The sequence below is a fragment of the Takifugu rubripes genome, chromosome 13 (genome assembly GCF_901000725.2).
Source record: "Takifugu rubripes chromosome 13, fTakRub1.2, whole genome shotgun sequence".
NCBI classification, from domain to species: domain Eukaryota; kingdom Metazoa; phylum Chordata; class Actinopteri; order Tetraodontiformes; family Tetraodontidae; genus Takifugu; species Takifugu rubripes.
In genome coordinates, this window is record NC_042297.1 from 3,212,739 (window position 1) to 3,237,901 (window position 25,163).

General features: G+C 45.4%; 1 protein-coding gene across 5 annotated transcripts in view; it reads left to right on the top strand.

The window, feature by feature from the left end:
• The first annotated feature begins 564 nt into the window (after positions 1-564).
• Positions 565-25,163, top strand: part of cdh8 (cadherin 8) — a 76,642-nt gene continuing 52,043 nt past the window's right edge. Inside the window, exons 1-3 of one of the 5 annotated variants that reach the window (XM_029846063.1) lie at positions 565-1,073; positions 2,645-2,741; positions 2,824-3,155. In XM_029846063.1, the coding sequence (XP_029701923.1) occupies positions 2,898-3,155 (258 nt within the window). In that variant the 5' untranslated portion in view covers positions 565-1,073; positions 2,645-2,741; positions 2,824-2,897. Of the gene's footprint in view, positions 1,074-1,153; positions 1,417-2,644; positions 3,156-25,163 lie in introns of those variants that run through there. The other 4 variants (XM_029846064.1, XM_029846062.1, XM_029846065.1 and 1 more) reach the window with 4 other exon arrangements.

Here is a 25,163-nt window from a genome sequence, read left to right on the forward strand (position 1 = left end):
TCACATAAATTTCAGTAATTTTCTAAAAAAATGTTAATTTCTGTAACAGTTCAACAACATTTTTAGTTTTCAACTGGAGCTTTGGGTTTTTCTTCATGACGCCTACGTGTGTGTGTGTGTGTGTGTGTGTGTGTGTGTGTGTGTGTGTGTGCGTGTGTGTGTGTTATTATGCTTTCGCGCTCCGAGAATGGAAGTTGCTCCCTGTCCTGCCAGGCTGCTGCCGAAAAGGCGGACAGACACTAGAGGGCCCTGTGCGGACAGCAGCATTGGGCCCTTCTGGTGTCACTTACTCACACACGCGCACACGCACCACCACAATCCGCTAAGCCCCTATAAGCGTGACCTTTCCTTGATTGTCCCAATTAGACGTCGGCTATAACGCAGGCGCCGCGCGCTTTCAACATTTCGCGCCGCGCGCATCACAAAAGAGCCGCGGATCTGTAATATCACACGAGGCTACAGTGCGCGTGTCCCTCCGTGTGTGGCCTATCAAATGACGGTGCTAATGAGCCGCCTCGGATACATTTCATTTCAGCAGTAACGCTGATAGATGGCGAGTCCACTCGTGCGTCCTGGCCACAACGCACACCAGAGTTGGGGGGGGATTTGGAGAGGAATCCCGCAATGATGAGGGGGCATTAGCAGCACGCGCCCCGGTCGTGGCAACAGACAACAGTTTGAGACGATAACCTTTTGGCGCGTTCGCCTGAGAAGAGCTGCGCGCGCTCATTTGTGCGCCTGTTGACCCAATGAGCGCCGCGGAGGGGAGGCTCTGTTCGCCGTCGCGCGTCTCTCTTCCATCTCCTCCTCACTTTTCCAGTCGGCCAGCGAGCGTGTCGGACCTTCTAACTATACGGAGCCCCCCCCCCCTCCAGCACGCCAACACCGGCGACACTGTCACTCTCCCTTTGACGCGCAGCGGGAAGGGATCGTAGCCCGTCGCCTTCTCCTCCTCTGCTCTCTCCCCCACCACCTTGAACGAATCACGTTGGACTTTTCTTTCGCTTATTTTGACGGAGACGCGCGGGGAGAAAATGGTGCTGCACTAAAAAGAAAAGATGCAAGTCTCGCAAGTAAGTGTGTCCCGCCGCCGTGCGTTGGCTGTATTTACGCGAGGGCTTTGACTAGTCCTTCTGCCTCCGTCGCCTGAGGTGCGCTGCGTCCTCACAGGAGCCGACGCGGAGCGACAGATCGCTGTCCAACTTCGATGTACACACGTACGCGCAGGTGTCGCGTCACGGATAATTGCTCATTTACATTTTTGCGTCAGTCGAAGCGACCGTGGCACTCTTGTGCCAGGTTTGCTGTGCAGGTCGGACGCCAGGTCTCCGAACCACCCCCCCTCCCCAAACTTCAGAGAGGGACAGTGGAGGTTTTGTTCAGCTCGCGCTGCAGTCTGACACGAATGCGTAAAAGGTAAGCCGCGGCTTCAAACTTTGATTCGTGAATCTGGTGGATTTCTGTTCACTTCGCACCGGGTGGTGCTGGATCGGAGAGCGCAGTGCGCGTCGGGCCACCTCGGACAGCTCCTCTGCCGCCGTCTGGAGCGCGTCTCTGGCGGGGAGCTGTCCTGCGTCGGTGGTGCTGGAATTCCCCGCGCCGCACTGATAAATGCACTAATAGAGACTGAACAAATTACCTTGCCTTTATTGCCTCTTTTTGAGTTTAAACGCATCCGCGCTATCCCGTTCCCCTCCTTCCGTCCCCCCTCTTTTATAATTAACTGAGTGCTATCTTGCTCTCGGGTCAGAGCCTCCAGTTGGAGGATGGTGACTCGGATCGGTTGGCGTGCCACGATATTGCAGTCGATGGCAGGTGGAAAACCTTTGAGCTTATCGTCCTTGGAATGTTGCTGTACTGAAGCCGTGGAGGCGCATGACGGGGTAAAAGTTAGCGGAACTGGCTGCGACGCTGCTAGGACAGAACGTCCACCTGGATCGGTTTAAACTGAGGACAAGCTCGTCCCTTTGTGTCTGTTTCTGGCTTGGCGCCTATTCGGACACCGACGCAACTGAACCGGTGACACACGTCGAAGCCACGAGTTGACTGTGTTCAAAGAGGAAATGTTTCTTGGTTCCCTTCAGTGTTTCATGGTTCTCTACGCTTAGTGCGAGACTTTATGGAGCAGTGATTTAATCCAGCATAACATACCTCAAAGTCCATCGATCTCATCTGCTTTGGCGCAATATCAAGGAGCTCGTCTGCGTTTGTGAATTAGACGCTGCAGTTTTTTTGTGTTTTTTTTTGGGGGGGGGGGGGCAGTATTTTACTGAAACTGCTTAATCAAAAAATGCTAAAATAAATAAATAAAGATATTAATCATGAGGAACATGTCATTTCACAAAATCTTTCCTGGATAATCCCCAGAACAACAGATTAAAGCAATGCAATCCAATGTTGGGGGCAGAATAGCCTCGGAGAAGCGTCCATTACCCGTTTGTTGTCACAGGATAAATATGAAAACAAGATTGCAGCGATGCTTTGCTGCTTCGGAATAATCACAATAGTAATAATAAAGTGACATCTTGACTGAAAATGAGAATTTTAATCTTCAATTTTTAGAAACAGCTTTTTAAATCGCCGTTCCCATCATCTTGTCGGATTTGTGCTTGACCCTACTTTCTTTTCACTCCGCTGCCTGCAGCTCCCCTTCTAGGTCCCCTCTTCAGAATAACGCCAAATGGACGCTGCGCTGCGCTCCTCACCCCCCCACCGACTGCTATGGAGGCATGCCAAGCCATGTAAGTGACCTTTATCACACCATGAATGCAAGCGCCGCCACTCAAAGAGGACACAAGTAACCTTTTCTTGTTATCTGAGAAGGAGCTGTGGATTTCAGCAAACAGAAGAGTTGCGTGAAACGCAAACAACCTTCGGACAAAACACACAGCGACAGGATGCTAAAGCGGTCTGAGGAGATGCTCATGGATCTGTGGATATCTCTGCTGCTGGTGTGGATTACTTCTGTTCCCTGTGTGTCTTTGAGTCCCATCACAAGCCAGTCCAAAAGTACACAAACTGGTGGGTCTGCAGTGGTGGCGAGTGGTCTTGGCGAAGGACAAAGATTACTGAGCCGCGCCAAGAGAGGATGGGTTTGGAATCAAATGTTTGTGCTGGAAGAATTTTCTGGACCCGATCCAATCCTAGTTGGCAGGGTGAGTGCTGTTATTGTCAGCGTTATATTAAGCTTGCTTATCGTGAGGAAACACTAATTCGGCCATTTGAATGCTCCCTCCATTAAAAAAAAAAATGTCCATGGCCAGTGAGGGAGCTTTTGGGAAATGGGGATGGAGGATAATGGGGAGCGGGTCAAAAATGGAAATAATTAAACTGTCATTACAAAAAAATGGAGACATTTTGTGCTGTTTTAGATGTCCTTGAAAGATATACCATGCAGCGGAAACACAGACTGGTGTTTTCATTTACATATGAAAGGAGGATTTTTTCCCCCATATTAAAAGCCAGTTTTGTCCCTTCCCGTATTTTTCCCTTGTAAACAAATTTGTCAAATCTGTGCATATCGTGCACAGATTTGACAGGGTGGCTGAGTTTCTGCTGTAATGAAGATGACTGCGGGCTAATCCTGCGGCTCAGGGCCACCTGCTCCCTGGCCTTTGTTGCGCGGGTTTTTGCTGGGACTTCAGTCCAGCCCGGCCAAAGCAGCTTGTTCACAGCTCATTGCTGGGACTCACCTGGGGAGAAACAGGCTGCCGGCCACGCTTTCGCTTCCCTCCAGCCAGCGAGGTGGGCACAACACAGGCCATCCAGCATATTTGATCTCCTTCGATAGCAAACAGTGCTCTGTGCCTAATTTATTGATTATTAGCATCCTCGGGTGTAGCGTGATATTTAACGCCAAATCAGACAGAAAGCACAATTGAGAAATCAATAAATATAAAATAAAAGATGCATCATCAAAATGAACTTTACGTAAATTTATTTTCTTTCTTTCTTTCTTTCTTTCTTTCTTTCTTTCTTTCTTTCTTTCTTTCTTTCTTTCTTTCTTTCTTTCTTTCTTTCTTTCTTTCTTCCTCCCTATCCAAGCGTTGTCATATGGCTGCATCAATAAAACATTGGCCACCTTGCAGGATCCCCACCTGTTTACTAAATACCACATGAACACAACAACGCTGTTAAGAGATGCATCAATTTTTCAAGCAAAGTCAATTAGATATCCCCACCTGATTCCACAACAGACACTCATTAGAGTGCTGAAATTAAAAAATAAAATAGGGCCTCGATGAGCATATGCGACTTAAAAATATGTAGATTTCAGCTGTGAAATAGTGGGCATCAAATATGTGACATATGCTCAGCAAAGCATGCGAAAACAAATGGTTACACAAGACAAATATAAAGCATCCGGATTTTTAGTCTATAATTCCAAGTTTACTTTGACATCCGCCCCTGCTCTGAAGCTAAAATGCTTCTGAGAACACGCGCTGCAATTGTTTCCCAGCTGATGAGCGATTTTTCTCTCCCGGTATCTCAAGGCTTCAGTTAATTCTCTGCCACAAAGCTGACTGGAAGACAGGTGTAAGGTGCTGAAGGACATCGGTGATGTAAGGCTAGCGGAGGTGGCATCTTTGGGCAAAGAAGAGCTCAGCTTTCCTTTCGCAGCATTAATGATGGCTTACATTAACTGCAAGGTTAAGTGCTCATGAGTGTCTGGCGGAACAAAGATAAGTCCCATGTTACCCCGGAATGGCCACACGGTCTCGTTCAAACACCCTTTCTCCGTCTTTGGCTGCAGAGTCCCATTTTTTCCCAATGTTCTCTGTGTTTCTTTCACTTTTATAGCGAAATGAATCAAACAGGAAGAAAGTATAATTCAACTCGGTCGGACGCCCCTTTGTGCGTTTTGCTGAATTTCCTCTGTGGGATGTTACAGCAGCAAGCCAAGGTTGGACTCCTTCCATCCGCTAGATTTGTCGAGCTAGTCTTCTTCTACGCTTTAATCACCGATCTTTGTCCGGGACTGAGCTCCTCTTGACAACCGGAGTGAGAGATAGTGTTTGTGAAAGGGACAGGGAGAGATTGTGCCATCGATTTTTTTTTTTTTTTAAACAGTGTGTCATTCGTTGTGTTCCCTTCCAGCGGAGTCCATTAGCATAAATGCAGGAAAGCGGAGTGGGGGAGGAGGTGAGAAGGACGGCCACAAGTCGTGACAGCGCCCTCTCCTTTTTTGCCGCCGCTTCTTGACATTGCGGTTCAGCGAGCGGCGTGCTCGTCAGCCCCCATCAGTCCCGTTGGCGTCAGGGAGGCAGACACGCCTCGTACCTGTTAAAGTGAAGCTGGGGAGACAGCGGCGAAAGCTTGTTGCTCGGATGCAGCTTAACAGGAAGAGGGTTTTGGAAGGGATTTTAGGATTACTCATCATGAACCAAGAACTGTTCGGAAATAAACTGTCATTAAGAGCAGAAACAGGCCGACGGAGTGTGAAGGGAGGAAGGCTGCGAGCGTTGCTACATTTACACGCTGTTGATGAGCAGTGAGAGATACCACTTCAATATTTAAAGAGTCTCGTGTAGGCCATCGAACGGCAGGCGGGGGTGATTTTAGGCGAAGCGGCTCTGGATTTAATAATGCACACCTGAGCTGGGAAAAAACAGCAGGTAAAGATTCAAAAAATGGGAATTGTCCAAGCGGATATCTCTCTCTCTATCCGTCTATCTCTCTATCTGTGTTCTTTATATACTTCACCATATCAGTCTCTGTTTTATAGCTGTATCATAAGCTCTGTATGGCCATCAAAGTGAAGTTTCCTGGATTCTCTCTCCTTCCTATACTCGCTCTGCCCGCTAGCGTCTTCCCAAATAGGTTTCCAAGGCGAACAGGCACCTCCCGATGCTAAAAGCATGTAGAGTTGAGGCGAGATAAGCAGATAGCGTGCAGCAGGAAAGTGCCGCCTGGGTCAAACATTCACACCAAGACGTTTTTCCCTGTAAAATAAAGTGAAATAAAATAAAACCATTTCAAATACTGAAGAAAACAACTCCTATACGTGGGGCTATTAAAGGCCAGATTTTGTGTTCCAACCAGAGACAAACAGTGAACAAATTGTTGTGTTTGAACCAAAGAGGAATCCGTTTATGTTTCCTTTGTAATAGATGGATGGTCGTTAGGCCTCAGAAGTGACATCGCTGCACTCTTTCATTTCGCAGTAATAATTTAGAAAATAGCACGCGGGGATTGATGATGATGGATCTCAGTCTGTGGGATTGCAGTGCAGATGTGCTAAATTGATGGATCCCTCACCAATACTTTTATCTGCACAGCGCTGTGTGCATTTCTACACAAAGGGAATTGATAATCAGCCATTAATATTCATCAATTCAGTCTGAACTGTGAAATTGCAAGGACTGACAGTGATACAGGAAGAGAATAAAACAGAGGAAAGCTTTGATTCTTGAGTCACCAGAGAAAACTGGTGCGTTAGAAAAAAAAGCTTTATGTTTATACATGATAAGGAAAAAAAAAGAATCATGCTTTATTCTTTTAAACATGCTGTTTGACAGCGTGGCTGACAGGGAGGCCACAGAAGCCTTAGATGGCTGCTGTCATCCTCAGGTTGTTTAATTGGAGGCGGAGGTGATGTTCTGTGGTTGGAATTGTGTCACCGCCTCTGATCCGAAAACATTCTAGCAGTGACACCTCTCAAATCGTCGCTCTCGGTTTGTTCGCCCATTAATTAACCGTCGCACGAGTTGGGAGTGGAAAATTAAACTTCCTGTTGTTTCGTTTCACTCCGGACTTGGGTCAAATCGTAGATCAAATCAGATCAGAGCCGTTCTTCTCAGCTTCACTCACTCACTCACTCACTCACTCACTCACTCACTCACTCACTCACTCACTCACTCACTCACTCACTCACTCACTCACTCACTCACTCACTCACTCACTCACTCACTCAGGTTAGTGACGGGCTGATTATGATGGAGCGATTACGGCTCCTCAGGTAAGCTTCCTCCCTGAGCCTAAAGAGTTCCAATTTCTCCCGGCTCAGGTGAGATTGAGTCCTGAAGGCAGTTAGCAGAGCGGCCTGATACCAGCGGACGTATCTGCGGCCCCGCAGCTGCCGCAGCAGATCAAAGGCCGGCCCCGAACTCCTCTTGACTTAATTGTGCCAATGCGGCCTCTGATTCGAGGGGATCCCCCAGCACATTCGGCTTTTCCTTGGGCTCTAGCTGTTGACTGGCTCTCTGGCTCTGTCTTTGATTGATGGACGAGGTGTGGGAGTTAACAAGTATATTAGCTGAATTATCGCAAGTGACTGATGGCCATTTTGACACATAAATTATAAGCACGGGCCAGGATATAATAAATTCTGAAAAATAGCCTAAATTAGACGCGGGCTCCGTTGCCACGAGAAGAGGGCGTCGAATCAGGCTGTCGTGAAATCCGAGGAAGGAAAACCCATCGGTGTTTGTTGGACTGCGCTCGCTTTTGGTTTCTCACACCCACAACATCTCCTGGAATACAGCTCTGTAATCTCTCTTCAGGCAGCACCGCAAAGATCCATATTGAGCCGTAGTCTAGCGGCAGCTCTCCTGTCTGTCAGACCTCAGATCTCCACCCCCTCCATGTAATTTAGAAATAGTCATCCTAAGATCCCACTGTCCTCTGACTTTGCTTTGGTATTCGTCTCTTTCCCAGCTACTCAGCTGTATATCGCAGCTGTAGAGAGACGATATATCCACCGTCCATGGCCACAGTCTCCCTCCTGCTTTCCAGTCTTTCCCTCCTGATCTGTAATAAAGCCCAGGGCCCAGCAGTGACTCTGATAGAGCTGTGGGATCACATTAGTCCTGCCCTCGAAGAGCTTGACAGGTTGTCTATGGCTTTGTGTTGCGGCTCTCATACCCATTAACAAGCTGTGTGTGCATGTCAGGCGCTGGTCCATTTTCCAGCCAGCAAAGGCACAGATGGATTTAAACGTGAGCGTTATGTTTGGAAAAATTATATACACTTTAGAGGGGTTTTGTTGTGTAAAAGAATGCGCTACAATGCGGGCTTGAAGCAACCGTGCTTCCGTAAAAAATGCTCTAACTGTATGTTTTGACCAGAAAATCCCCAAATCTTGATGTTTACTGTCAACATTGCCTTGCTTGTATGTTAGACCCGGTTGCCAGGTTTTTACGTGTTCACCAGCCTGTCATTAGCGTTCCTTTTTTATTTCACATCCTTCTTAACGCGCAGACAAATATGGAAAATGCATGGTGACTATCATCCTGTAGTTCCCACATCCGAACTCTCGTGAGGGAGCTGAAATCATGTTGTAGCTCAGTGGATCATAAGGAAGCGCGCGGCGGCCACATTCCCGGGAAGGTCTCATGTGTACGTGCATCAGCTGCAATTATATTTTAACAGGAAAGCACATCCATTCACATAGCGTCAGAGTCCCCAAGCAAAATAAAAAGCTTGCTGCTATCACTCACATCACATCTGTAGCGCAGCGTGATTAAAATCCATGTTGTACCATGAGTAGCTCAAGCAGGGGCCACTTTCCCAAGGTTCTGCTAATCCATAACGAATGGCTCCTTTATGGCTTTATCACAGGCGGCTTTGCTGTGATAAGCTCTACCTGCATGCTAGTGTTTGTCAGTCAGCAGCATCAAACTCAACTCCCGCGAATCTGGAAATATCACCTTCACCATGGTATCCTGCCCCCCTCCACACACACACACACACACACACACTGGCCTATGTGAGAGGAAGTGGCTAAATCATCTGGCACTCTTGACTTGAACTTTGCTGTAAATCATTTATTAAAATAATTGTCTTCACCTCTGCCAAAGTGCAGTTTACATAAATTGCAGTTATTTTTTTGGATAAAGTCCCTCTGAGCTCTCACGCCTAACACGGGCAGCTTGGAAACACATTCCATACGGGCACAACGGACACCTAAATCAAAGCGGATACAATCAGCCTGGTGGCTTATGCCAGACTCTGAGCTCTGGTTCCCAGCATTAGCTTCAGTAAATGAGGTTACATTTATTCAAATCAGATTATTCAAATCACAAGATTCTGATTATCTGAAACCTGCTAATTGGCCCTCGCATCTGACATAACAACATAAGCGTAAGTGGCAGCAGTAGCTGCGCCGGTGTGCTCTAGTGGGCTCCATGTTTGGCTTAACTCCCCAGGACGCTCCTCTCCTATGGATGGAGTGCAGCAGTGAAATGCTGGAGGGGGTGCAGGCAGCTTATCCTTGCGCCTCTGCTCCCATATGCATCCCATCAGCCAAACTGGGACTGCCGGAGTAATCTTGTTAAGACTGGATGTTGTTATTGTGCGACTGGATGTGCGTTTTGGCTTCTCGGGTTGGTAGGAGCACACGTGGGCCGGAGCAGCAGAGACAATAGGGAGAGAGTTTTTTTCAGGGGTGATGTTTGTCTATTTCTGGCCTTTAAAAGATGGTGTTACTCAACCCTTGCTGCAATTTCCTTTGTTGGTCCGTTTTGCCCGCCACTCTACAATAACAACAAGGCATTTAGTGTGACGCTTTCCTGCTGATAGCCGACTTCCCTTCGCTCGCGTATGCTTATTTTTATTCAGGTTTATGAATTTGGGAAAGCTGTTTACTTCCGCTTAATTCAACCGTGTCTCTGCATACGCACTTCAGAGTGTTTGTGGAACCCTCGCAAGTCATTAATACATCATGAAGATGCCGTTAGCAACAACTTTTACTTTTTTTTCACCATTCTTGAAGGTTGTTTTTGGCTTAATTAGTATTAAAATGATTATAAGCCTTTTGTAAATACACCTTGTGTTATCACCTTCATGAAACTGGTATTAAAGAGGATGATTAGCTGATCGTTGCTAAGCTGAAAGGTTGCTCACCTCAATCAGCCTTAAAAAAACAGCCACTGAAAGAATCAATGATTCAATCCTCTGCTCCTTTTACTCCCTCTATGCAGAAGCTTCTACCTCTGGTATCTGGGCGCCAACAGACTGCGGTTTTGACCTTTCACACAAATGAATTATTTCGGTTTAATGATCGCTTCTGCTGTGAGAACAAAAAGGTAACTCAAATAGTAGCCAAGAGAGGAAAAGTGGGAATGTATGGAAAAGGGCAAGCCAAACACCCCCTCAACTAAAAATGGACCCTAACGCAACTTATAGGCCTCCAGAAACTTCTGTTTTTGTTTGTGTCTATATGTGATATGGTAATATTGTATATGTGAATAAGTATATGTGAATAAGTGAGTGAAAGAGGGAGAACAGAACAAAAACACAAAGAGAGAGAGAGAGAAACCTCCAGGATTTATCCTTTTCTTTCCAGTAGAATCAGAGAAAAGAGGGGGCTGGGAAGTAGAGCGAGGAACCTGGTACGTTGTGTGCTCTTCTCTTCGCCCCGATGGAGGCGACGAGGAACGCTGAATGGAGGACGCCTGAAACAGCTTCTATGGGTAGAGGTCGTCTGTTAAACCAGGACTAACTAACCGTCTTGGGCAGCTGTCCATTGTTTTGGTTCCACTGTCGAACACACACCTTCACAACCGCCCAGCCTGAGAAAAATGTCAACCGTCCTGAATAATTAAAGATCAAATTAGAGTGAGATGAGTTGGATGAAGCTCTGGTGTAGGACAATGTTGTGGAGCGGAGACAAACGCACAGAGGTGCGCGAGGGTAGAGGGTTTCAGGCAAATTTTTGGGGGGTTTCTGCTGAAGACAAAGCTGAGAGACGACATCATTGATTTTGTGGAGTTCCTGTCAGGACTAGGTGGCAGCTGGGACCAGATTCTAGATGTAACAAGACACTTTCTCACCTAAAGGCAGCTCACACTTTCCATTTCATAACGTGAATTTCTGTGGGTGGGCTCAAGAGAATATACAGTCGATCACGCGCGCATGTTTATGCCTTTTATTAATTAATGTTCATTCTATTCTTAACAGAGTGAAAGCTGCTGAATGACACTACAAAAACGAAGGCCTGATTTGTTATTCACTTGAGCGAGGCAGCGAAGAGGAAACGCAAAAATACAGTTCTGTCAACAAGAATGTGCTTTGAGGAAATTCTCTTTGGGTTGTGCGCGATGGAACAGAAAAGTGCAAAGATGCTTTAAATTTCACAAAAGCGAGGAGTCAAGTCTTGCAGGGAACCCCCCCTTCCCATCTCTTGAGATGACTCTCCTCGGCTGTGAGTACAGGAACACTTTGCCAAATGGCACGATGCCCTTTCATGCCGGTTTCTTTTCTTTATCTGCATGGTGAAGCCGAGCTGTTGCTGTTAGTCGAGGAAGACAAGTCAAGTGAGGCAGCAGTATTTGAATAGCTCCACGGATCTTTGAATGGGTTGTCACCGGGCCGAGGAGGACCCCAGTGAAACTCTGAAACCCACTATAGCCTCCAGCTGAATAGCTACGTGTCTCGCAGGTCCTCATTTCCCCAGTCTGTGGAGCACTTTCAGTGTTTACACAAGCCGGCAAATCAGTGCATGCCAACACTCGACATGTTTATCAGTATCTTACTCGGCACGGGGAAACGTAGAGGCAGAATCACGGGAGCATGTGCAAAATCAAACCGGCATTGTCTGAGTGAGCACACTGAGTGGCCAGATAAGGAAAACATGACATTGGTTTGGTGTGTACATCTGTGGACACACACTCCCACACACACACACACACACACACACACACTAACATGAGGCATTTCTCAGCTCTCTTTCCAAACCTAAAGTCTACATTAAAATGAAATATTAGCCCTCAAACAGTCTGCTGAAGTTGTGAGGATCAGCCAAAGTGTCTGCAGTTTGCCAGGGAAACATGTGCTGTGTTCGACATGGTCCACACACACACACACACACACGCACACACACTTCTGTTCAGAAGCTACGAGGCCAGTCCAAGCAGGCATCATATTGTGAAGTCAAAACACTAATGTCATGTCTGTCTTGATGACCTTTTCTCCTTTGTTGCTGTCTGATGGTTTTATAAATACCAAGCTGATACCTCAGGATGTGTAATTACCAGTGTGCAGCCAAATATTGTCTCTTTATTAGACTTCTGACACTGATCTTATTCCTTGAGACAGAGAGAGAGAGAGAGACTTGAATATAACGACATAATATAACAAATATAATGACAAAATATTGCGTAAATGGCATGCATTTGTATCTCTTGACAGTAGTTATATTGGATAATATATAATATTTCCAATGATAACTAGAGGTCATTCAATTGATACATTTTTCCTTCTGTTCAATTTTTTTTTTAAAAGTCACATGTCAATACTACTTGAGGGGACAGTAAAGCGTGAGATATGACTCTGAAATTAATTAATTATGTAACATAAAAATACAAATTGAGCATCATCCTCCATTTAAAATAATAATAAAGCATTCTAATCCTTCTCAGCTCTGTTAAAACGAGGTGCTTTTAATCCAAAATTTAATGTAAAATTCTACAAATATAAAGTTGCCTTTTGTTTTTAATTTTTGTACATACGTGTGTGTGTGTGTGTGTGTATCTGTCTATCTATTTAATGTAATAACATCAACACCTGATCCACCAGAGAGATGAAGAAAAATCTAAAGGTGTGTTAAGCAGCGCTTTGTACAAATATGTGCGCTAACATTTACAAAGGAAAGATGTGAGTGAGCTTCCTACCTTTTTTGCATCGATAGCGTGGAGAGAAATGCATGTCAAAAAGGTCTCCGCGCATATGTAATGGGATCTTTCTGTGCAGCACTTCAGCGTTTGTCGATAAGGATCACACTCTCCAGGTTTGACTCTGGGGATTAGGGCAGAGGCCGTTTGATCTTTGTGGTTTTGCATAAAAATCACAACTCTCCTGAATTCTTTAGCAAAGGTGCTGAGTTAGCTAGTGGGGAGGTGCTGCTCCCTGCCAGGGTGGACATGCTGGGGAGCTTCACATGGTGTCCTCAAGATGCCTTTGAGAAAGCAGCAATTACATTACATTCAGTTAATGATGCTTTTTAAGTGGAGGAAAGTGGAAGGATGACTTGAGCCATGTGGCACAGACACGCGCGCTCCATTATAACCCTAACCTATCTTAATCTCAGCCGACAATCGGACAGGAAACTAGTCTTATCACAAAATGCGAGTTGTGGTTGGCCTGGGTCGGCTCTCAGAATGCATCGTGGGATACTGTGAGGCCGTGTTCCGGGTCCCATGCGTCCTCATCCATAAGCGCCTAAGTGGCCAACACAGCAAAAGCAGAGAGGGGTGTACAAGTTACGGAACATAATTGCTACTAATGACCATTAGGAGTTTGGTTTTCTTCCTCCCGGGGGCTCAGCAAGGGCCTTTCGTCTTATCAGTTGATTAGAAGCAAATAGACGGGGCCGGATCATGCATATTAAGTAAACAGGGGGCTGAAATGGTGTTGCTCTATCAGGGGAATGCCTAATGGAGTGGCAGGGAGCTCATCCTCTGTTACTGCCTCTGCTCCATCGAACGGTCATGAGCCTCTGATTGATTTCGCTAGTTCTCCTTTACTCGGGAAATTCACTTTTTTCCCTGTCTTATACAAAACAAAGGCGAGCGAGAGTCATCCTCCACTGAGCGGTTTGTTGCTTCCCTGCTTGTAACAGCCAAATGCTACTAGACCTTTGTGCTGCTCTGTAATAAAGTCACTCAAGCTCTTCCAGCAGAGCTGCTAACCAACTGTCTGCAGTGGCAGCAGAGTTGATTTTTCTTCTCTGTGGATTCATTTGCATTATGCAAATGAACTATTGATATGGATCTTCTCCCTCCCGATGAACATTTTGCGCAGCAATTTGCAGGGTGCGTAATTACTTATTGATAGAATGATATTACACAGGAACTGATCTATACACTGGAAAACTCATCCCACCGCATTGGTGGCACAAATACTAGAAATAATAAAGGGAGGACTCATCAGTGAAATGGACATGAGTCAAAAAGGCCTGCACTCGTCTCTCTTCGCCGCCACCTGGGGTTGCGCTCTGGGCCCGTGGCCTGGCATTTTAATCAGTTCCAAACATTGTCAAGGCTACTTCTTCACTCGTTGTGCAGTAGGAACATCACACAGTGTAGCGAGATACTGGGTTTTATTGTACGATTCAAATGGATGAAAGTGACAGCTTGAAAAATCTGGTTAGCTGGCGACACATGTTGTGTGAAGACTAAAATACTGACAAGAATACAACCAAAGGTGACTAAAAGCGCTTCCCTTGACTTTGTCCTCTGATGTTTGTTTTAGATACTCAAGTGTGTGTGTGAGTGTGTGTGTGTGCGTGTCTGAGTTTAGAGAAATGTAGAAGATTTTTTTTTTTTACTGCATTCAAAAGTCGTAGCATCCTGGATGCCCATGACAGGTTACCAGTCCACACACACACACACACACACACACACGCACGCACACGCACACACACACACACACACACATATGCAAGTAACTCACAGACTCAGGACAATTAGTCTCCAGGCAAACTTGTGTCTGAACTATGGGAAGAAATCGGGAGAGGTGGGGAAAGACTGCACAGTGAGGACATGAGTTCAGAAGCTCTGGGCCATGAGGTGACTCTATTCCTACTGGGAAAATATGCTGTGGAAGGCTCATAAAACTCCACTGACCCTCGTTAGGAATAAGAGCTGATAAATAGAAATAGGCTGGATCGATGGATGGATGGAGGGATGGATGGATGGATGGATGGATGGATGGATGGATGGCGGGGATGGATGGATGGATGGATGGAGGGATGAAAAACCCAACAGCTTAATCTGTAGTAATGCTGAGAAAACAGCAAGTCACCAAAGTCAATAACACAATCAGCCAGTTACGTTATTTTCATTCGGTCATTTATAAAAATCGGGATTCTTTTGCGGTTTTCGCCTTAACTGTAGGAGGAAATTATTTTCCCATTGTGTTGTGTTTGCTTCAGCATCATTCCAGCTCTAATATCAAGCATCCCCAGAGATTGGCACCTGGAGGAAAACAGAGTGGAGAAGAAAAAAGAGCCTGTATGCAGCTGCATTTTCTCTCTCAGTAATCGAATCCCTCAAAAGGGGTCCATTTTTCTTCATCTCCCCAGGTCCACAGGACCTTCAAACAGAGTAAAGCACCAAAAGAAAGCACCATAGAACACAATTATAATTCCAATATAGTCTTGTAAAGAAAATGTAAACAGATAGGCCGGTCTGCAAAGCTGCCCCAATTTTCCCAGAAGACTGGTAATAAAGTAGAAAAGATGTAACAGAGGAAGAGGCTTTTTACCCCTTGTCCTCTTCTCACTCCACAAATTGAAAAGTGGGCCTCTCTGCAGAAGGAATGCCCTGAGATTTATGAGATTTAAACAAGAGACAGAGGAGAGGTTAAGATTTTACCAGAGGCTTCACTGCAGTTTTGCAAATCAACTGTAATGCGCAAGTATTGGTGAGAAGAAACGATGTTCCGCGGTCGTAGCCGGAGCTTTGCACCGTTCCTCACGTTCCAAGACGACCTTGTTCGTGAAGGCTTGTCCTTGTCTTCGCGTTCGTGATGAGCTGGTGACGTGTCCGTGACGTGGGGGCTGTTACCCAGCTGCAAAATCGTCTATGTAAATGAAATTACTTTATAACCCCCCCCTCCCCAAAGATCTTTAAAAGAAAAAAAGGTTTTTTTGGATTTCAGTGTCTTTGCATCACGGGCCTCAGGTTTGAGCCAGCAGCAGCCAAGCGACTATAAGCAGTTTTTTTTTTTCCAAAGAAAGAAATAATGAGAATAATTCTGTACCTCATGAAAGAAGAAAAGAAGAAAAAGTCAGAAGTACCTTCTTGAGCTCTTTAATAATTATAACACCATAAGCTGTCAGCAGTAGTCACCATATTTAGCGTTACAATGCTGCATTTGTGAATTATATCCACTTACTCTTTTGGCCCAGCAGAAACAGGCTGCATGAGCCAGCGAGATGATGACTGGCCTTGCAGCTTCCCACTGATTGCAAATCACACAAAGAAGCGAATCACGGGTGTGTGCTCATGCACGAGAGCGCATGCACGGCCACCAAACAGCGAAACCCGGCAGGCTGGAGAGATGCGGAGGAGGTGGAGGAGTGGGGGGGGGGGGGGGGGGGGTGTGACAGTTTAGTGTGAGAGGAGGAAATGGCATGGTGCTACTGAAGCTAGTCATCCGTCTGCTGTGACACCCAGCATGCGCGGTAGATGTCCGCAGGTCTCCGCCAGGCGGAGAGGAAGTGCACAGAAGTGGAAGTGTCATCTTCTCTGTAAGTGCCACTCTGTCTTTGGTTCACTGTCAGTCTGGACACGGCCGCTCTAGCTCCGCTACACTCTTGTTTTCTCTTCCCAAATGTTCAAATATTTGCAGAAAAATGCACAAACCTGTTGAGCTCCGCGCTGCAGACGCTGGGTTTGCGTGCTCTGTGGCCAGAAGGAACACTGGAATCAACCACTGACAATCAGACTACATGAGGGATGGATAAAGACCCTCCACAACCAGCGCTTTTTTCCTTTTTAATAAAGCGCTTTCATCTTCATAACCAAAAAGGTCATTGGCTCATGACAACAACCCACTCAATGATTATGCAAAAAGGCTTCACATTCGGTCTAAACACTAGCCGAGCCTGATTGATTATTGGACACATTAAGTTGTTTTTAGTTTAGCTATTCTTATTTCTTAGAGTATTGCTGTTTTTTTTAATCGTACCTTTCAATTCTTACATGCTTTTGACACACATGCAGTGATGTTTCTGAAATTTGCGAGATAAGGAGAGAAGAGCACCACGTTTAATTCCTGTGCCTTTTACACTCTGGCGTAATCACTCGCTCGTTCGTTAATATAAATGCCAATCAGAGCGACGACGGTCCACTAATGTGTTTATACAGAGGACTGGAATCGATACACTCAGAGGTTGTTGTTTGTTTGTTTGTTTGTTGATGTAATACTGTTCTCCTAATAATGAACCTGATTATTTATAATTAAAAACCATCATCATGTCGAGCCTCCCGTGTGCAACTGCAAAGGATGATGGGACATATAGCTCGTGTAGGGAGCATTGGTTGTACGACGCGTCAGTGAACATTCAGACAGGCCTAGAGGATGGTAAACTCCCTAGTTAGTGCACTATTTAGGGAACAGGGCCTGGACTGAGCAGCTAGGAATGCAAAAGGACTAAATTAAATTAAATCAACAGTGAAAAGGGGAAAAGAACAAAGTCTCTCAACTGGCTTTTATACTAGGACAATACAATATTTGTAATTTTATATTTATTCTCATAGAATAGTTCCAAGAGTTAAAACTTTGGCAAAATTAGAATGACTTTCAAAAAAATGAAGAAAAGAAGAAATCTATGGTAATAAAAAGCCGCTGGAAAATATGGATAAAGTGATATCAACCGGGAACGCAAAGCACCGGTTGGTGATGGCGTTACCTTCAGTCCTCGCGGTGTCTGACCCAGTTGGGGGAGGAAGACAAAGCGACACAGAGAGTCTGAGGGGGGAGCCAGAGATGCAGGGATTTTAATGGCTCCGGCTTGCCAAGTGTGGCCACGAGCCTCCAGTGCACAGACAAGGCCTAATCAAACGCTTCACACCGCGTGAGTGACAGCATCAAAGTGCGTGAGCAGACTGCAGGGAATTCTCTCAACTTTCTGATTCCTTCACAATTAAAGTGACTGAGGCAGAAGAACTTGCTGTGATGACTTTCTTTCCCCTCTTCCCCCCCTTCCCTTCCCTCTGGTAAACAACATGGGTGCTTATCCCCTTAGCCTGTTATGTTTATGTACATTATTTCCACCCCCCACCCCCCCCCAGAGGCCAACAGGAGGAGAGTCGGAATTAAAAAAGTGAAGGGAAACAGCTGTGGAGACGGAGACAGAGGGGGAAGAAGGCAAGCGAGGCAGGCAGAGAGAGAAAAGTGTGGGAGAGTCGTATTTTAAAGACATTAGGGTTGAGAGTTTTAGCACCTTGAGTAAGCAGACAAGAGAAAAACTGATGTGCTCCAGCGAGAAAACAGCTCTCGACAGCGTGACCTGTAATTACAGAGGTTGCCTGACAAACCATAAACAGGGCTGGATTATTTTAACAGGCAGAAGCATTACGCTGGTATATTTTTGGCCAGCGGCCTTAAACTTTTCCACTGTTTGCGTCTTTCTACGGCGTTGAATTTTCCTAAAAATAACCGAAGAAGTGAAAAGGCTCCGGAGGAATAAAATGTAGCTGTTTGGTTTATACTATCTTCTTTTTTCCATCCTCACATTAGTATACTGGCTACTGTGTCAAAGGAAAACCCTGCATGAGCCAGAGTGATTCAAATTACTTTCCTGGCTTCTCTGTATGGTACTTGTACGAGGCCAGGGGGATTTTTCAGATGTAATTGAGTTTTGAGGCTTGCACAAAATGCAAAAAAGGGTTTTATTGTGAACAAAATACATTTGATCTCACTTTTGGATATAAAGGGAGAATTCTCACCCATTCATATGAAACTGGTTGGCAATGTCAAGTCGCCTTTTAGACGCTTAGAAGCTCTCTCAACTTCATCTGGGACTGATGCTGCTGAATATAAAAGGCTTCAGGTAGCAGAGCAACCTGCCCACATCCATCCAACGACACAAATAGTTTCTGTCTGCCTAATGACGATCATCATAACGCTGATGTGTGAAGGAAAGTTGGACTAAAGTAGGAAGGTGAGGGTCTTCAAAATGCTCCGGTATTTCTCACTGCCTTGTGCAGGTCGGTAGGGTTAGCCACCTGTTTTCTGTGTACGTGAGCACTTTTGCCACTGTCTACAGTGTCTAAATAGATATTGGACACTACAGGCAGGGACCAACAAAATGCTGGACAATGCTGAAGATTGATGAGTGTTTTGGTGCTTTCCCCGTGACCCCACCGCATCTGGCAGGAACAAATTCAGGCAGGTGTGACAGCCACCATCCATCTACCGGTCAACTGTAATGGGGGTGGGGTGGGGTGGGGGGGTGTACAGGGACACTCTTGCACTCTCCACACACACACAAATGCAGGAGCACACATTCAAGCACATATGGGCACAATTAAAAAAAAATAAAAGGGTTTCCCGGCAGGCCTCGGCGTGTGTCTTTCCAGGAAGGAGTCATTTTGTGATGCTGACTTCCTTCAAATGTCTGCAAGCTCTCATGTCCTATTATGGGAGACAAATGGCATGTCGAACTGAGGCTGCGTCTCGACTCATTCGCTCTGGACATGACAACCCTTCCACTTAACCATGTCTGCCTCTGCTGGTGGATTTATGAAATGTCAGACCCGGAATAATTAGCAGGAGCCAAAAAGACATATAATAATGGCTGGAGGATCCTCCCTGACACCTACAGATCAGAACCATTTAGTATGTACGTTAGGAGACATGGCACCTATTTTTTAGAGACGTATACAATAGCTACATCCTTAAGAGCATCTGAATTTGGTTTCATAACGATATTTTGTACTGACTGTCAGTTTTGTGACAGATATACGAACAAATCAATGAAGTCATTCATTTTCTCTATTCGCACTAAAATATCTTTCAACAACACAGCATCATGATAGTGTCACAGCTAAATCATATTATATGCAATGATGATGCGGCATAGGTATATTTAAACGCCACTGAGGTTAAAAAAAAAAAAATTATACAATATATATTTTTAGAGCCACAAACCTTTGTTTTAAGGCATTAAACTCACACAGGTTAATTACTAGGTCAAAAATCCACAATTATAACATTGAAAAAGTCCTATTCCAGTGGTTTTCAATGATAAATAGGAATCAACTCAAAATCCAGTGAGCAGGATGCTGTAAGGACGGAAGGGCTGACTGACCACAGCTTACCTATATTTGTTTAACTCCAGCACGCCACCATTTCTTTATCAAGCATGGATACGTTTGTATGCATTTTTTAGGGGGTGGACTATTTTGTTGCTAGCATTGACATCACATAATGGTCAACAGACCATCTCTAGCTTGTGTTTTCTTGTTCATGTGTGTTGGTTATGGGGAAATGGGAAAAACACTCAGTCCTGCACTCCTGCAGGTGTTGTGCTTGCTGGTCCATGCCTCCATTGTTAGAAACTCTCACGGCAAACCTCTCAACAAAAACAACAAAAACCCCCCAAAATTCTCGCCAAGGGGCATTCACCAAGCGCACCTAAACCCCCCTCCCCCCTCCCCATCCTTCATATCATCACTCCATCCGCTTGCATGGAAAATCCCCCATGAGCCTCTTCTCAGATGTAAATCACAGGTAGGGGAAATGTGAGCCTGGCTGAGGCATCGGCAGCGTGCCGTGAAATCTCTGTTGACATTACCAACGGGTGATTCCTGAAAAAGACAGAGCATACGCAGAAGAGGAGAAAGAGTGTGAGAAAGAGCAAAAATGAGAAAAAGACTCATATAAGCAGATATTTTAGATAGTAACGCATGAATCCCATTGTTCCATGGATGGATGGATGGATGGATGGATGGATGGATGGGTGGACGGATGTATGGATGGACGGACGGACGGACGGATGGCTGTGTGGGTGGATGGATGGATGGATGTGTGGCTGGCTGAATGGATGGGTGGGTGGGTGGGTGGATGGATGGACGGACGGACGGACGGACGGACGGACGGACGGACGGACGGACGGACGGACGGATGGACGGACGGATGGCTGTGTGGATGGATGGATGGATGGATGGATGGATGGATGGATGGATGGATGGATGGATGGATGGATGTGTGGGTGGGTGGATGGATGGATGGATGGATGGGTGGATGGATGGATGGATGGATAGATGGATGGATGGATATGTGGATGGATGGGTGATGGATGGATGGATGGGTGGATGGATGGATGGATGGGTGATGGATGGATGGGTGATGGATGGATGGATGGAAGGATGGATGGATGGACAGATGGATGGATGGGTGGATGGATGGATGGATGGATGGATGGATGGACAGATGGATGGATGGATGGATGGATGGGTGATGGATGGATGGATGGATGGATGGGTGGATGAATGGATGGATGGATGGATGAATGGATGGATGGATGGGTGGTTAAAACTGAAAGCACCTTTATTGAAGCCTTCGCCCCTCCAGAGAAATCTCATTTTTCTAGGCAAACTTTTAACAGACAGTGATTGATTTCCCTTCCAGGACCTTCCTCGTGCGAAACGCACAGATGAAGACAACTTGGAAATGAAGTGTAGGTAACGTGGGAATCAGGGGAATTGGTTATGAAAAGTAATTTTCATGCCCACTCCCCCATTTCTGTCCCTAAACAGAAGAGTAAATGACTTTTACTTAAATGTATGAGAAACTAAATGCCATTGTTCTCCTTTTGAGGTTGTGCTTAAAACACCATTTTTCTTCTTTAGTGTTATTGGTAGGGTTAGAGTACGGAGGCTGTTCACCCCCCCCCCCCCAATCCACAGCAATGTGACACAGACGACACACGCTGCTGATTGTTGCTGCAGTCTGCTCCAAGGTGATCGGGCATCTCCAAGCAAAGCCTCTTAAAGACAAGCGATTTGATGTCACCGACTAACAAAGGGAGCCTTTGTAGCGTGCCCATCCCCCACCCTGCGCCCCAACATTGTCAATCTGCCAAGCGCTTCTGTGAGGAGAACGGTTTAATTGTTTCCGCCACGCCTGTACTTCTTCATTTTTCTCTTTTTCGTTCGGAATCCCAGAGACCGGGAAAATGAAGCCGTTATTTGCATGTCTAATGATACTGGATATCACATGCCTCTGAAAGGAGAAGGCACAGATGATTATTAATATAGCCAATAAAGTCCTCATTTATACTGCCATCGGGTCTTGGTTGCAAATACTGCTTCCCAATACCTGCCTATTAAAAGCCATATTCCCTGGGGAGACATGCTCATTCTTGGAAAAATGAGGAAACAATAAGGCAGAAAAAGCTTTTGTGTTTAATCCATTGACAGTTTCAATGTTGGCATTAGATCCTATTAGGAATAAAGAAAATGACAAGTTTAGTCAAAACAGTGCAGCCCAGATATTGATCCATCCGGAGATGAGACTGCTCTTCAGTCTCAAAGCTTTTGTCTTTTAGCAGATTTTAGCTTCCAAAGTTTATGAAGAATCCCATTTATTGCTAATTAACAGTAAAACTGCCTCCTGTGGTGCTGTTGAAGGAAGACCCTCCAGTTGGCATTAAGAAGGCCGACCAGAGGTGCTCAGCAAAAGCTGTCAGAGCCATTTTTCAATTCCTTCCTGGAGAAAACTCTACCTGCCGGAATTCTCCGCCGCCGCCGCCGCCGCAGCAGCAGCAGCAGCAGCAACGCGCCCCTTTCCATCAGGAGGCATTGAAAGCGTCTCATTTGCATGGCGGCTCAAGTAAAGAACAATGATTTTTGACAGTTAAAATATTCACTCTGGAGTAATCAGCATTTTTTCTGCAGGAAGAAGCCCTAAAGAATGACTACATTACTGCATTTCTCCCAATTATGGAAATGCAGAAGCATCTACAGTATGTGTGGTATACATGGAGGGATACGAACATCACCTGAAATATTCCGACTGATATCATGGTACTTTCTTGGCTCATTCTCATTTAAGCTGATTAATCCGTCTCCTTAGTTAAGTAGAAAATGAAAGGAGATGGAGCAATTGCACATTTGCTGTGTAACTGCACAGGATCCGGGAATCGTGCGCAAAGCAACACATTAATCACGTTGATGAACCCCAAAAAGATGACTTGACTCTTGTGATCATCAAATCTGGTATGTTCACACCAGTAGATCACGTGTATTTTGGAGGAGGGCTTCAAAAATCCCTCCTCCCGACATACTTTCCTTTCTTTTTAGAAGTTCTTCACCAGATTCTTCATGGCTTGTTTGTGCCCCTGAGCGGGATCACAGGATTACAGGCCCGGCAGATGAGTTTGTGATACTTTTCCACACCAACGCTCGTCTGCTTGGTGGCTAAACTCTGAGTCTGGGAGAAAGTGAAAGAAAGCGGGTGAGAAAAGGGGGAGTGAGATGCTGAAATATGAATTGCAAACCCGAGCTGCACCATCTGGGCCGAGAATGCACTGGTAGTGGAGAGCCGGGGCGCCGAATTAAACTCGCTACAGGGTCCATCTGCACCTCGTGAAATCAATCTCATTCTTTGATTTGATTAGGTCAGCCTCACAGAAGGAAGAGAAAACTGTTGTGCTCCTTGATCAGGCTTATTTTCTTTTGCACCCCCCCCCCCCCCGGTACGCTGATAACAGCAGTTGAGGTTAATACTCAAAAATCTCCCCCAAATTAAGACCCTGCATATGTACCACAGCCCAAATCTGCATCTCTACAGACTTTACATTCAGTTTTTTACAACCCTTTTCTCAATTTTCAGCTTTTTTCTTTCTCCACTTTACACTATTTTTTCCTTCTCTGGTCATTTTTTTTGCGTTTATAAAGATCCACGTGCTCTGGAGAGATATTGATCCAGCAAATGTGTCCGAGGAGCTGTTTATTTCTTTCTTTTTTAAATTTCATTTTCTTCCCGGCCGGCGACGAGCGAGCTCTGAAAATCTTTACTGAGAACAACTTTTGCACAGCACTTGGATCTTGAAGCGAGAGAATCTCCCCCCGCCCCGCCTCCCTAAATCCTCTCTTTCTGTTGACATTGCAGCCTTTGTGATTAAAATGCACTGTCCTGCATCTGCCCCCGCAAACAAAAATGCTTTTCATGGGTGGCTGAATCTAATTGTCTTGTCCGCTAGTACTGAAGGTATTAACGTATTCTGCTAAAGGAATAGTTTGCCGGTGGCAGCGAACACAACACAGGGTGGAAAGAATGTGAACAAAGATGAAATGTATTATTAGCCGTTGACTTTAGTACAGATTACACGGTGAAAATTGACCCTTCTTTTCTCTCATTAGGTCATTATTGTCCGAGAGGAAAATAGAACCAAATGAAAACAGAAAGCTTGTCAATGACTCAGCTCTACGGTCCAATAGGAGAAAAGCGTGAAGCTGAACGCCTCTTCCTGATTGTAATTACTGTACCTTTGCCATCAATTGCAAAGCGTCATTTCTGCTCTTCTATGGGTCATGACACCATCTCTTTCCCATTGTCTCAGTAAAGCGCGAGCGTCTGTGGGGATAATAAATGCAAGATGCTCATTCCCCTGCGTGGCCTCCCTCAAGGCTCCTTCTCACCTCTCTCGAGAGCGCCATCGATTGTTGGCAAAGTGCAACAAATGTCCACAAAATACCTCATGGTTCCAATCATTGCGTTATTGCGACACTTAATACGGAGAATTTGACCATGTCTGGACTTTTTAAGAGGTACAACGTCAGAATTTCTATGAATTAAAACAAAATAATAATAATATGAAGGTTTTCACCAATTGTCTTTAACTAGGAGGAAACTTTTCAGCGCAGTTTGATAAAACACTACATGTCATGAGACAGACTGGAGGGAAATGTTCCCAAGAATAGCTAAGTGCATCATTCATCATGCATTGTGCCATCTGCTCGGTAGATTCAAAATGTTATTGCAATATTTAGAATTACAGATTATTCATGTAGGTGTAATTAACAAAGTCAAAATCCAACAAATGGGAGGAAACTACATTAAATTTCCCGACGTGTCGGAGCAGATTTTATCTGGAGTAACTATTTAGGCTACCGTAGCCTAAGGCTGTACAGATGGGGAGCGTGAAAAAAAAAATGGTAGGTCTAATTTTATCATTTCTGGCAATGAATTAGCCCCATGTTGGCCCCTCATTTCAGTATGAAGCCCCCTTGAATGAATCTGCTGGATCGGGTCTTTGAGACTGGGTCAGAAACCAGAAGTGGGCCATGAGAACGTACTGAGAAGAAATCTGTGAACATCTGGCTCCTACAAAAGACGACATGCAAACTAGTGCACACATTGCACGGCTTTAGGGTCCCCATGCATTTTACATGGAAACATGCAGTCTGCTGCATATTTGATGGAGGACAGTGGATCTCCTTGAACTGTCGCCACATTATGGTCTGTACACAGCCACAACAAGCTCAGGATACCAGGATAATGTGGTGGATGGTGTCCCCCCAGCGGCAGTACACTAAAAGGTCCCATAAAAGCCTCTTGTATCAACCACAAAGAGCAACAAATGTAAAAGAAAAGAAGATAAATATTTTCCAACTGTAGACCAGGTGATGTAACTCCAGCCCCGAACCCCAACCCCCCAGGTAAATGATCCACTGAAACCCTCTTCCAATAACAAATACACACTGTAC